Source organism: Hemibagrus wyckioides, linkage group LG18 (genome assembly GCF_019097595.1).
Source record: "Hemibagrus wyckioides isolate EC202008001 linkage group LG18, SWU_Hwy_1.0, whole genome shotgun sequence".
NCBI lineage: Eukaryota > Metazoa > Chordata > Actinopteri > Siluriformes > Bagridae > Hemibagrus > Hemibagrus wyckioides.
In genome coordinates, this window is record NC_080727.1 from 1500767 (window position 1) to 1515112 (window position 14346).

At 40.1% G+C, this 14346-nt stretch overlaps 1 protein-coding gene across 1 annotated transcript; it reads left to right on the plus strand.

Moving 5' to 3' along the window:
* The first annotated feature begins 2140 nt into the window (after positions 1 to 2140).
* alpk2 (alpha-kinase 2) lies at positions 2141 to 14059 on the plus strand. The gene is made up of 15 exons (XM_058415603.1): positions 2141 to 2876; positions 3329 to 3439; positions 4098 to 4144; positions 4427 to 5875; positions 6304 to 6857; positions 7291 to 7446; positions 7644 to 8901; positions 9154 to 9301; positions 9684 to 9814; positions 9980 to 10018; positions 11098 to 11396; positions 11838 to 11926; positions 12074 to 12291; positions 12546 to 12594; positions 12766 to 14059. The coding sequence occupies exons 2-15, from the start codon at positions 3348 to 3350 to the stop codon at positions 12962 to 12964; spliced, it is 4728 nt and encodes a 1575-aa protein (XP_058271586.1). The 5' UTR covers positions 2141 to 2876; positions 3329 to 3347; the 3' UTR covers positions 12965 to 14059.
* The last annotated feature ends 287 nt before the right edge of the window (positions 14060 to 14346 follow it).

The following is a 14346-nucleotide window of genomic DNA, read 5'->3' on the forward strand; positions in this document are numbered from 1 at the left end:
TGTAATTGTTTAGGTGTTTCATAGCCTGTCATCAAGACAGAAACAACACAGTGGTGGTATTATACATATTTACACTGTAAAAAAAATTCTGTAGCTTTTACGGTAAAATACTGGCAGCTTTGTTTGGCACGGTGACACTGTTCACCACTTTACGGTATGCTTTAGTAGCAACCGTAAATTTCACCATTGAGAACTGTTGTTTTTTTACAACAAATTACTGTTAAAAAAACAGACAGAATGTAAACCTGTTTACAGTAAACTACTGTAAAATAACAAATATACTGTAAACCTAATTACAGTCTTTCTCAGATGAAAACCACAACACAACCGTATATCATATTACTGTATTTTATTGTAAAGTTTAAATTTACAGTAAATTACTGGCAGCTGTGGTTGGCAGAATTGTACCGTAAAAAATACAGTACAACACATAATGCATTACAGTTGGTTTGCTTAGATTTTACTGTCAACAACCTTTTATGATAAATTACTAAGTGAATAAGGTCCACTGTAAACCAAGGCACAAAAATATCATTATCAGACTAAAGTAAGAAAACATGCACATATTCAGTGTTGTAAACAGTTTAAACTGATCAAACACCTTGTCCAATACTCACAAATTAGTAATGAAATCTTGAAAAAACAGCATTTTACCGTTAATTTTACCAAAATTTACTATTTTCACAGTAACAATGTGTATTTTTTACATATTAGGACAGTAAAAATGAAAGTACATACTGTTTCTTTATTCACGGTAATTTGATGTATGAACTACGGTGATATACTATTTTTGACTTTACAGTCTTATACCGTTGCTATTTCACAGTTTTTTACTGTAATTTTCACGTACATTTTTTACAGTGTACATCTGGATTCGTTCATCACTCAGGTTTATATCAATGCACTCGTCCTGATATGTTGTTTCCATGGTAACGGCTCGTTCACATGGATGTCTTAAAATCATTACAATCATTGATACAGTGAAGGTTTCTCTAAGGTGATGTTTGAGTAACACGTATGGAAGGAGTCTCCAGTGTGAGTCAGGGGTGAAGCTGTAACTTTGAGAGGGGTGTAAAAGAGAGAGAGAGGGGGGGGGGGAGACATAGAGAGGGGGGGTGGGGGGTAGTTGGTTGGGGTAGAGAGACAGAGAATGCTAAGACTGCTGAAATGATCCATCACCTGTTAGCAAATACACTTCACATGCACTCACAGAAAGAGTGTGTGTGTGTGTGTGTGTGTGTGTGTGTGTGTGATAGATCATGTTTAGGTTGCTGAAATGAGCTGTCACAGCTCCTAAGAGATCGACACAGAGACAGACAGACAGACAGACAGAGATCTGAATCTGAATCCATATCCATATTTCGGACATCTTTCTTTCATAAAAACAACTGAATTGAAGAGAAATAAGAGAAAGGCGGAGTTGTAAAGTTCAGACATATTAAGGAGGAAACTGAAATCTGCTTCAGACAGATACGAATGAAATTTTTATCAGGATTCTGCGGGATCCAGGTATCAAATTCATTCAGTGTTTCTGCAGCTTTATTCATTCATCCTTAGCAACTTCCTGGTCAGTCACTGGGGTTTAAATCAGTTTGTTCATACACCACCATAACATCAGCCATAACATTATGACCACCTGCCTAATATTGTGTTGGTCCCCCTTTTGCTGCCAAAACAGCCCTGACCCATCAAGGTATGGACTCCACTAGGTCCCTGAAGGTGTGCTGTGGGATCTGGCACAAAGATGTTAGCAGCAGATCCTTTAAGTCCTGTAAGTTGACCTCCATGGGCTCCACCTTGTGACTTACAGGACTTAAAGGATACTTTTGATAGATACTGACCACTGCAGACCGGGAACACCCCACAAGAGCTGCAGTTTTGGAGATGCTCTGATCCAGTGGTCTAGCCATCACAATTTGGTCCTTTGTCAAACTCAAAGCTCAAATCCTTACACTTGTCCATTTTTCCTGCTTCTAACATCAACTTTGAGGACAAAATGGTCACTTGCTGCCTAATATATCCCACCCACTAACAGGTGCCATGATGATCATCAGTCTTATTCACTTCACCGGTCACTGCTCAGGATGTTTTGGCTGACTGGTGTATTTCAGGGAATAAACCAACTAGAGTTATTGAAAATATTGAGGGCAGTTACAGAGAAAAATAATTGTGAAAATTGTTGTGCGTTATTTTTTCAGCTAATGGACAATCGTGTTTTATTCCAGTTATACCACAGCAATTTGTCTACACCACATATAATTCTGGTTTATTAAAAAAACTGCACACTTTTATTTGTGTATAGTTATAGATGTGTATAGATTTAATGTCATGGAACATCGTAGGAACAATTTACTTCCTGTTTTCACTTATGTTATAGCCGCTATAGAGCCGCTCCCTCACCAGCTTCTGTTTATTCTCTCTCTTGTGTAAATTATACTGTTGCTATAGAAACGATAACATTAGAACAAGTGCATTAATACAAAAATGCCAGAGCTGCTGTTATAACAAAAAAAAAATCATCACTTCAATCACGACCAATCAGAATCCAGAGTTTTCCCCTGCGCTCCTCACACACTCGTCTGTGATCCCGGAGACTCGATATTTCATCACAGGGATGATATTAACATCAAAACAAGTCATGTATGACGCCCACGAATGTTTCCCAATCCTGAGAGTGAAAGTGGGGCAAATATAGCTGAGGGGTGTTAAGTGCCCTGGCTCGGCACATGTCCACACTATCAAGTAACTCATTTTGTACTTACGGGGGCAAAAAGGGATAAAAATAAGCCCCAAACCCCCCCAACATGCCCTGGCTTTAGATGAACATACTGCGAGTCTCTGTGCTCAGTTTAATCACTGATTCGGATGTGAAAAAGGTATGTAATAGCTGTGTGTGTGTGTGTGTGTGTTTAAATAGATAGCTAAACTATTTAGACTTGTCAGATTTTATGGCATAGACTTGTGACAGGGTCGTAAACGTTAGCAGTGTATTGTTAGTGAAGAATTATTTCCATGTCACTTACAGCTGTACAGGTGTGTTGTGTGTTGTACACAGAGAGTGGAATTAGTACATTAATGTGTTGTTGACTGACTTTTACACCAGGTGTGTTAAGCTCACCAAGCGCTCATGATTGCCTTCAAAGATTTATTCCGTTTATTCCAGGGTCTTCCGTTTATTTGGTCTAAACAAATCTACAAACAAAAGTTATTTTTTTGTTAGGAATTTTTGGTTATTTTTACTGAGTCACTGATTACTCAGTGCTTGACAAAATCACACACAGTCCCATTTTGTGTGTGTGTGTGTGTGTGTGTTGTTTTTTCTCTACAGGTGGAGCTCGAGCGTGGACATGAACAATTCTTCAGATGGAAGTGAAGATTATGAATACATCTTTACTAATGGAGCATGGACAACAGTATTAAAGCCTGTCAGTGCAGCTGGGTAACACACACACACACACACACACACAGACACACACACACACACACACACGGTAATGTGGCAATACTGATCAATGTGATGCTAAATTCATTGTTCATATTGTAACACATAATAATATATGATCTATACTTATATAATTAATTATGATCATTAAAATGTTGTAATATGAAGATCTCTGAAATATATGACTTTGTAGTGGACACAGCTCACAATTCTGACCGGAATCAGATACACAAGGTGTAAGTTTTAAATAAAGTCTAAAGCTATTTTTTTAAAAACTTTTTAAACTTTTGTTATGATATTTTTAGTAATCCCTAAACTCGAATATTTAGTGGGAGTTTCGTTCAAACTAGGCTCTGATGCAGGTTACTGGTGCAACTGGATCCATGACTGGAACAAACTGTGCTTTATCTTAGTGTTATCTAATCTGGAGTTCTTCTTCTTATCTTCTCTGTCCTCCATTCACCCATGTTGCTCCTCCCTCTGGGTTTCTCTTCAGGAAGATAGGAAAATAATTGTTTGTGGATTTAAAACATAAACTTTAAAATTGGATATATTACTCTAAAATCGAAAGAGATGACTTTTAGTCTTTATTTATTTTAGTTTATTACAGATCTAATCTGGTGTTTTTTTGTTTTTTTTGGTGTTTTCATTGTAGGAGATCAATACACAGAGAAGATAAGCAGGGAGATGACACCAGATCAGGTCGACTCACTAAAAATAATAAACATTTTTGATACTTCAGCAGCACTGTTCATTCAAAAGTGCAGAAACTATTTGTTCAAGAGGAGTCCAAAACGGGAAATGTGTAGATAAGCCTTTTATCCAGATTCCTGCTCAGGATCTTTCAGCAGAGAGGAAGAAGTAGCCTGAGTTGGGGTCACTGGTGGTCCTATTTAGAGCCAGAAGATTGTGAGAAAGGAAGATATCAATACAAGCTCCCCGCCTCCCACTGATCTGGTAACAAGAGCATGTCAAAAGGAACAGATGGTAATAAAGGCATTGTGGATTTGCCTGTGAACGTGACATCGCAGGATGTTGAAGTTGATGGAAATAAATCTAATACCATCCCTAAAGGTCAACAGAATGCCAACATGAATCCAAATGACCACATGACATCAAAGAATCAAGAGACTGAAGTACCTGAGAATAGGCAGTGCCAAAAGAGTGATAGTACAGAACCTACAAATACACCATCCCAGGATGAGTCACCATCCCTGGACCCCAACACGGAGACCATCACAATAGATGACATACCAAACACTGAATTCCATCCTGCCGGGATTAGCGGGACTGTTTATAACGCTGACACACACAGAAATGACTTCATGGATGAAGCAGTCCAACACGCTGACCCTCAAACAAAGGGTATGGCTGGAGAGACTGTGCATGATATGAGTGACATTAGCAGCATTTTGCAGAAGAAGGTCCATCATACCGGTTCTGACACACATGAGTTTATAATGAAGACAGTTCTCGATTCTGATCCGGAAATTGGTGGAATTTTAGAGGACGCTGTCCAGTGCACTGACTCAGAAACTGGTGGTGTTTTAGAGGATACTGTCCAACACAATGTTTCAGAAATTGGTGGAATTGTAGCGGACACTGTTCAAAGCAATGTCTTAGACATTGGTGACATTTTAGGATACACTGTCCAATGCTCTGACTCAGAAATTGGTGGTATTTTGGAAGACACTGACCAAAACAAAGACTCCAAAGACTCGGAAGTTAGTGGAATTTTAGAGGACAATGTCCAAAGAATTATCTCAGATGATTGCAGTATTTTAGAGGACACTGTTCAAAGCAATGACTTGGACATTGGCTGTGTTTTAGAGGATACTGTCCAACACAATGTCTCAGAAATTGGTGGAATTGTAGAGGACAATGTCCAAAGCAATGTCTCAGAAATTGGTGGAATTGTAGAGGACAATGTCCAAAGCAATGTCTCAGAAATTGGTGGTGTTTTAGAAAACACTGTCCAACACAATGTTTCAGAAATTAGTGGAATTGTAGAGGACAATGTCCAAAACAGTATCTCAAAAATTGGTGGTATTTTAGAGGATACTGTACAAAGCATTGACTCAGAAATCGGTGGTATTTTAGGGGATGCTTCATGCCTAACACAGCAACCCTTCCCACTCTACTCAGCAGAGCTCAGTAATAATAATAATAATAATAAGCTGGAGGCAAATGACAACAATGCAATCTCAGATATTTTGACTGACTCAGTTGATAATTTGGAGAATGGCGTGACCCAGATGTCCAAGGCTCTTACTGTAAACCCAAAGACAGACATGGAATCAGCATCTTGTATTTTAGAAGACCTTGTTCCAGACATGACAGTGGACCACATGACCGAAAATAACTCTGATGTACGCCTGCTAATCTCCAGCTTCCCCCCCACACCAATCATAATCCCATCTAAGACCGAGGAAGGTGAGACACGGCGGATCACTTTCACACACTGTCGTCCATCCAGAATTGGATTGTTTAGTGATGAGTAATTGTGTTTAAATGAGCTGTTTTAATAATACAGGAAAAATATGTGATCTATGACCTATTATATACGGTACAATCTAATTAATTAATTTTTTCCCCACAAAGAAATCTGACCTCAACAGTCCACTACTGTCCTATTCCTTACTATTGAAATCAAAACTTACTAAGAGCTGTAAATGATCCAATTTCCACCACAATATTAACAAGATGTAAGAGCTGTGTGCTAGCTCACTAGCATATATCCCAATTACCTAAGATGTACTGTTAGTTGATGTGCAATTAATTGGGGAAATTCCATAGGTATACTTTATCTCTGAATAAAAAAAATATTGACAGATTTAATGCAGCACTTCATTTTCTTCCAGCAATTGACATACATCGCTCAGACAGAACTGATGTGTCTAATGAGTTGTGGGTTGATGCTCCAGATGAATGGGGATACCTCCCAGACTCCTGTCCTACATCTTCAGACAACACAAGAACTTCAAAAACAGGCGCCAAGAGCGGTTCACTGGAACTGCCTAACAAGGAGAGCTGGTCATCTTCTGACAGCTGGGCCAGTGCTTTATCAGACTGGATCCAATCTGTTAGCATCCTTCCAGAAGACTGTCCCACTATGAGAAGTCCTGAGGCTCAGCATCAGTGCTCCATGTCCAGCCAGGATGGGACCATGGGGCTGGAAAGCTCCTTAGAATTAGGTGATTCTGAGGGTAAAATACTGATAAAAACCACTTCAGTAGATCTGTCTGTCCTAACAATGGAGGAGAAAGAAAACAGGCTTTATAGTAATATAGATATGAACATGACTCAGAATTTACCAGAAGATATGGAAGGAGAGACACAGTCAGGTTTACAGGAAGAGTCAGACGAGTCTCGAAATGATACTGAAGGAAGATGGGAAAACAAGTGTGTATCCCAGGTAAGCTAATTTCTCTCTATTGGATGTACTATAAAGCTTGGATTTGTGTCCAAAGCCAATTGCTATGTTGATGTTAATTAAAAGAAAAGGTCCAAAGATGAGCAACTGCATACTTTTGTAAATAAAAGAGTAACACACATACACACACTTTCACTCTGCTGCAGTCAGGACACTTAAATATAACACACACTGTAGTGACAGTGACTGCTGAGACACCAAGCGGAACCGAGAGGGTTAAAAACAGTTAAACACAAATGGGGTCTAATTACAGAGAGCACTAGATAAGCACACACACACACACACACACACACACAGTAAAGAGAAAGGGGAAGAGATGGCTGAGAGGGCAGTTCGGGGTGTGTCAGAGGAAACTGAGGGATAGAGCACAGCTGAAAACTGAAACACGACCCCAAGGAAAAGTCAGGAGTGAATCAGAGCGCTGCCATTGGCTCGGTCTGGAATGCTGCATCGCTCCTTGGGTCCCCATAATAGTAATGATCCTCGCTATGGTCAACTGTATATGCCTCACTGGAGTGAAGGAAAATGCAGGAAGGACAGAAAGGAGAGGGATCGAGTGAAGTTTAGTGAGGTAGGAAGTTATTTCAAATCCAGAGAATTAAAGGGAGCAGTCTAAATTGATCTAAATTGAGAAGGAGAGACAGATGCAAAGATCTTCTGTAGACTGTCTATTTCTATCTCTTCAAGAGACTTCATGTTCTTTTTCATTTACGACCAAAGACCTTTTAGGGATTCTGTGACCTTTTACAGAACATTCTTTTCCTACAGCAGGAAAGCAATGCACTCTGGGAAGTAACTGAAGACACAGCCTTCGAGGAGGAAGGTGAAAAATATCATGGTGCCTTGAGCTTCTCGTGTTACCCCTTCACGCCAGAGTTGGAGGTTCATCTCCTCAACAGCAATGAAGCAGAGCACCTGACAAACAGGCGAGGAGTGGAAAGGAGGAACGCGACACATGCTAAAGACAACAGCTCTTGTACGTTTTCTAGAACAGGAGAGGTGGACTTTATTATGCCACTTACCCCCATCAGTATTGGAACATCTTTCCTCCACTTAAAAGAGGATCCAGATGAATCGAGGACGTCGTTAAAGCTGTCCCTTGCAGGGATCAGTGAAGAAGTTAGACCAGATCTGACACCGAGCGCCAGCGGAAAGTCCACCAGCCAGTTCTGTGACATCACAACGCAAACCGGTGATCAGGATTCATCTTCGTCATCTTGCGAAGATCTAGAGTACAAAACAGAGGCCGGTGACGTCAGCTCGGAACTTCAGAGGCTGATCTTAGACACAGGGGAGCGGTTAATGATCTGTGAGGAACAGCACATAGCTTACGTGACTTTAGACTTGGATGACATTCTGAGCTTTAGGAAGCATCCTGAGAATCGTTCGGCTATAAAACAAGTAAGCGGCGAGGCGCATAAAAGAGACAGCAAGATGCCTCATAAAACTAAGAAAACATCTTCCGAGAACAAGACACGCTCTAATAAACACAAGGACATAACAAGCAGCAACCAAACGAGCAAGAAACGAGAGAACCTGAGACCAGAACCCCACGCTGAAGGGTCTGGAGGTGCCGAGCAAAGCACGGTGACCATGATCGAGACTATCATAATGACAGAGAAGGTCACATCCAAACCTCAGGGGAAGAAGAAGAAGAAGCATGGAGTACCAAAAATTGAAAATGAGCCACTGCTCGAGGTGGAAAACGGAACAAAGCCAAAAAACGCCAAGCCCAAAACTGAGACAGCGACAAAGCAAGTGAGCAAAGTGAGAGAGAAACTCGCAAAATATGAGGGAAAAGAGTCGAATGAGAACGATGAAGCAACTGAGGGAAAATCACAACCAAGTTCGGAACCCTCGAGCGGGTGCCTGTCTGGTGCACTGGACGACGACATCAAACGCAGACGCATATCTGGGGACAAACCTGGAGCCGTATCCATCAGGACGAGGCCGCAGCTTCCTGCTATCTTTCAGCAGAAGAAAAAGGACGACGCGCTGACACAGACCATTCAGGCACCTAAAGAAGGTAGCAGGAAGATTTCAAATCTTAGTTCTTTTTTAAATGTTGTCTTAGCATTGTGTTAGAACCTCAAGGCTAATGTAGCTACCAAATAACTGTAAACTTCATGTCTAAAATATCTGGCTCAAGAATTCCAGGAAAAATAGCAGAACTCAAGTCTACAGCCTCCACCATTAGACTTTAGGCCACACCTCCTACCTTTATCATGACATGAAACACCTCTCGTGTGTGTGTGTGTGTGTGTTGTTTGTCATGTAGTCCCACGTGTCCTATCTGACATTGAAGCAGCTCCAGTCGTCGATGATCCTCAGAGTATTTCACTGTGGTGCCGCTTCAGTCACTTCAAGGCCGATTCCTCCATCATGTGGATGAAAGAAGGAGCAACACTGTGTGAGGAAACGAGGAAGTAAGAACAATCTTTCTTTCTTTCTTTCAATTAAACAATTCCCTCACCAGCTTCTCTTTTGTCTCCTTGTTGAAGTTAATAAGACAAAAAAAACCCACAGCCTCCAAACTCCAAACTTCTACAAACTCCAAACTTCTACAAACTCCAAACTTCTACAAACTACAAATTTCACTCTACTGAAGACTCCATTTATCACCGGAACATCTGGTGTAGACATTCCTGTGAGCTGTTACTAGAGTAACAATAATTCATTAACATTTTCTGACCAATCACAACTAAGAGGAAACTCTTTTAGGTTCTATAATGTGCACTTCCATAAACATGGAAAAGATCCTGGATGTATCTCACAGCTGGTTCTGTCCCTGTGTCTCTGTCCCGTCAGAGTTGGAGATGATGTTCGTGTCTCTCTGTCGCTGCTGAAAGCCTGCAGTAAGGATTTGGGCTTTTATCGCTGTACTCTGAACAGTGCCCTCGGTTCCGTGTCCACCTCGGACTATCACCTGACATCTGAAGGTAGGAGACTTGTTTAGTTTTGATGTTTACTACAAGCTATTGCTACTACTACAACCCTGTATGTTGCTGATGTGAGAAGATCGGGGTTCAGTCCTGCTGAAACAGCTGCACCATCCGCACTAATTCAGTGTTTCTGATGATTTCTGTTTGTTCTTCTCTTCCCAGTGCTGATGGAACTCGTCATCCCGAACCATGACGAATCAGGTGAGACATCTTTTTCACCGTAACATCCTCTAGATCCTACAAATAGAGAGGAAACTCATATGAGTTTCATACATATTATGTCTTTGGACATAATCTCACACACGACCTTTTAAAATGACTCAAGTGTTTATTCCCTGTAGACATACAGAATTACAGACAAACGTGTGTCCTGAAGCATAAAAAAACATCTCTCAATATTCAGCTTAAATAGGAACTATTTTTATTTTGGTTTTCATCCTCTTCCTGCGACTTTCCTGTAGCTGTTAATATATATATATATATGAGTTTAAAATCTCTCAAAGACTTTAATTATATATTTTTTATGATTTATAATGTTATTATAAATTATATAATTGTATATAAACTATTGTAATACGTTTTTATTCTTTTTTGTGTTTTAATTTAATGTAAATTTGTCCAATTTTCATATTGAAAGCTTTCCAGTGAATTTGAACATTAGAGAATAATCATAATCATAATGCTGGACACGGACACACACACACACATACATAACACACACGCACAAAAAAATAACTGAACTGTGCTGGACATAGTCAGACACACACACACACACACACACACTCGTCCTGCTTGCACGCACATGTCACTTTACATTTATATATATTTATATTAACCCTGTTTACGTGTCACTTTAATATCTGCAGTCACTGTATACACTGTTCTTTCATTGACTAACATTGTCTTGTTCATTGCACAAAGTCGACCTATATGTTGTTTGTCTTGTCTTGTCTTGTCTTCCTGTGCACTTCTGTTGTATGTCTAGTTCTTAAAGATTGCACCTTAAGTATAGTTTAAATTTTAGTTTAATTTTAATTTTTAAATTATAGTTTAATTTTTTTATCTCTATGTTATAGCTCTATGTTTGTCTGCATCTCTGTACTTTGTCTGTGTTCTGTGTAGCACCTCTGGTCTTCACTTCACTGTGTACTGCATCAGATATATATATGGTTGAAGTGACAATAAAGCTTGTTTGACTTTTGACTTTGACTTGATAAAAAAATCAAAGAGATGTGTTAATATGCGCTCTCTTCCCTTTCTCTCTTTTTTTTCTCTCTCAGCTGAGCGTAAAGCGATAGACGGGGAGGAAGAGGACGTGTCCTGCACTCCTCTCCTCTTTAAGGAGGACATTCTGACAGAGCAGTATTTCGGAGAGAAGCAGCTCACGAGTATTGTGACTGAGAAGGATCACTTTGGCGAGGGAATGCACCGGAGAGCCTTCAGGACGATGGTGCGCACCGGCATGACGCCTTTGTTCGGTCCCGGACACGCCTGCGTGCTAAAAGTGCACAGCGCCATCGGCTACGGAACCCAGAATGACGACGAGGTGGTCCAGAGGAACTACACCCTCGCTGTGGAGGTGAGAGATAAAACAATGAACGAACATCAGAACAGCTCGAAAATAGTTTGCTTTTGTCAAATATGGAGAATTCTGTTTTCTATGTTGTATGAAAATGAAAAACAGCCTGAAATGTAAGGTAGAAAAGGAAAAGTTTTAATAAATAAAACAAACTCTAAGAGCAAGAACTAGAGCAAGCTAGAACAGCAGGTTTGTTTTGTTTTGTTTTTTAATGGACAAAGGGTCAATCAAGGCAAAGGGTCAGTGAGACCGGTATCTTTTCCTTTTCTGATGTTATATAACTGCAGTTTAAAAGGATCTTAATAGCTTCACATTTCTCAAAGAGAGCACCTGATCACTTTCCCCTGCAATGTTGTTAATACAAATTCATTTAACTTTAATTGAAGAACGCGTTCCTTGAGCGCGGCTATGGACCAATGTCCTGCTTGTCATTTTCCTCAGGAGTGTTATGTTCAGAACACGGCCAGAGAATACATCAAGGCCTACACCAACGTGGCCAAGTCTGCAGAAGCCTTTGGAGAAGTTCCTGAGTGAGTAAACCAGCATGCTAGCATTTTACAGGCTTTTGAAGAATGAAGAACTAATCTGCAAATCTTATCTAATTAGTACCTTCCTCTGTATGATGCAGTGGTCAGGGCGTGACACGTGAAAAGATGACGGCTCTGTGTGTTTTTCAGAATCATTCCCATAGTCCTGGTTCACCGGCCGTCTAACACCATCCCGTACGCCACACTGGAGGAGGAGCTGATTGGAGATTTCGTAAAATACTCTGTGAAGGATGGGAAAGAGATCAACCTGATGAGGAAAGACTCGGAGGCGGGACAGAAATGCTGTGCGTTTCAGCACTGGGTTTACACGCAGACTGAAGGAAACCTGCTGGTTACTGATATGCAGGGTGAGAACGCTTAAAGATTCATTTATGACTAGTTTAAGAGATTTATTTACAGATTTCCTACAGAAATGCAGGCAAAGGAGGTACAAACATATCGGAGAGCAACTGATCACTTCTACAGCTGTATGGATTCATTTTAGTTTTAGATCAGCCACAGATCAGTTATAGATTACAGATCTGCCCAGAGTTCACCTATAGATCACTTATAGATCCTTTACAGATCACTTATGGAATATCTGTATGATGTTTGTGTTCAGGTGTAGGTATGAAGCTGACAGATGTTGGAATCGCCACCTGCAAAAAAGGGTAAGTTTTCTATATGTTCTGTTTGATTTTAGGTTTGTTTTGTGTTATTCATCTGAACCATAGCTTATACACAAAAGATTTATACTTATTACATGCCTATAACAATGGACCATTTGGTATCTGACTCTTGTTACTGAAAGGTTTTAAGGTTCTGTGTTTGTTTGTGTGCAGTTATAAGGGCTTTAAAGGGAACTGTTCCACATCGTTTATTGACCAGTTTAAAGCTCTTCATCAGTGTAACCGCTTCTGCGAGCTGCTTGGCCTCACGTCCCTGCAGCCCAAACCCAAACGGACTGCCCCCCCCAACCCCAAAGCACAACCTGCCGCCAGGAAAAAGCCTTTTGGCCCCAATGTCAAGGGCAAATCCTGATTGGACGCTGGAGCTTAACACAGGACGCTGTGCATAAATGCTGTGAAGTTGCATCAGGGTGAATCTGGGACTCACTTGCAAAAACATTGATCTTTTTGACCTCTAGGATTTTTTTTAGTTCTTATTAATGAATATGTCCTGTGTTTCATATGCAGATAATTTGCTGCTGCATCATATGCTAATCAGCTGCTGCTGTGCCATATGCAGATGATAGACAGCTGAATCATATAGTCATGCTATGCTGTGCTGCCATATGCAGATGATATACAGCTCCAAATATGCTGATACTCCGCTGTGCCATACATTAATATTTTAATCAAGCTATAATACAGCTTTGTGTTATACGCAGATGCTAACTTAGAGTACTATATCATATGGAGATGATTTACTGCTGCATCATACACAAATGATATACTTTAGCTGAGCCATAATTCTGTCATATGCTGATGACATGCTGCTGCATTATATGTAAATGATACAGTACTGTACCATGTACTGATGAGCTACTGCTGCATAATATATTAATTGTATACTCTATATGTCGTATAGCTGATGATATACAACTGCATCGTATGGTGATAATAAACAGCTGTGTCATATGGTGATGATATACAGCTGCATCATATGGTGATGATAAACAGCTGTGTCGTATGGTGATAATTTACAGCTGTGTCATATGGTGATGATATACAGCTGTGTCATATGGTGATGATATACAGCTGTGTCATATGGTGATGATAAACAGCTGTGTCGTATGGTGATAATTTACAGCTGTGTCATATGGTGATGATATACAGCTGCATCATATGGTGATGATAAACAGCTGTGTCGTATGGTGATAATTTACAGCTGTGTCATATGGTGATGATATACAGCTGTGTCATATGGTGATAATTTACAGCTGTGTCATATGGTGATGATATACAACTGCGTCATATGGTGATAATTTACAGCTGTGTCATATGGTGATGATATACAGCTGTGTCATATGGTGATGATAAACAGCTGTGTCATATGGTGATAATTTACAGCTGTGTCGTATGGTGATAATTTACAGCTGTGTCATATGGTGATGATAAACAGCTGTGTCATATGGTGATGATAAACAGCTGTGTCATATGGTGATGATAAACAGCTGTGTCATATGGTGATAATTTACAGCTGTGTCGTATGGTGATAATTTACAGCTGTGTCATATGGTGATGATAAACAGCTGCGTCATATGGTGATGATAAACAGCTGTGTCATATGGTGATAATTTACAGCTGTGTCGTATGGTGATAATTTACAGCTGTGTCATATGGTGATGATAAACAGCTGTGTCATATGGTGATAATTTACAGCTGTGTCATATGGTGATAAACAGCTGTGTCATATGGTGA

Excerpts from the sequence above, each read along its gene's own strand:
- alpk2 (XM_058415603.1), top strand. The coding sequence starts at position 3,348 with ATGAACAATTCTTCAGATGGAAGTGAAGATTATGAATACATCTTTACT. Across the intron at positions 5,876-6,303 it reads CCCATCTAAGACCGAGGAAG|CAATTGACATACATCGCTCA; the intron begins GTGAGACACGGC and ends ATTTTCTTCCAG. Across the intron at positions 9,302-9,683 it reads CTGTGTGAGGAAACGAGGAA|AGTTGGAGATGATGTTCGTG; the intron begins GTAAGAACAATC and ends CTGTCCCGTCAG.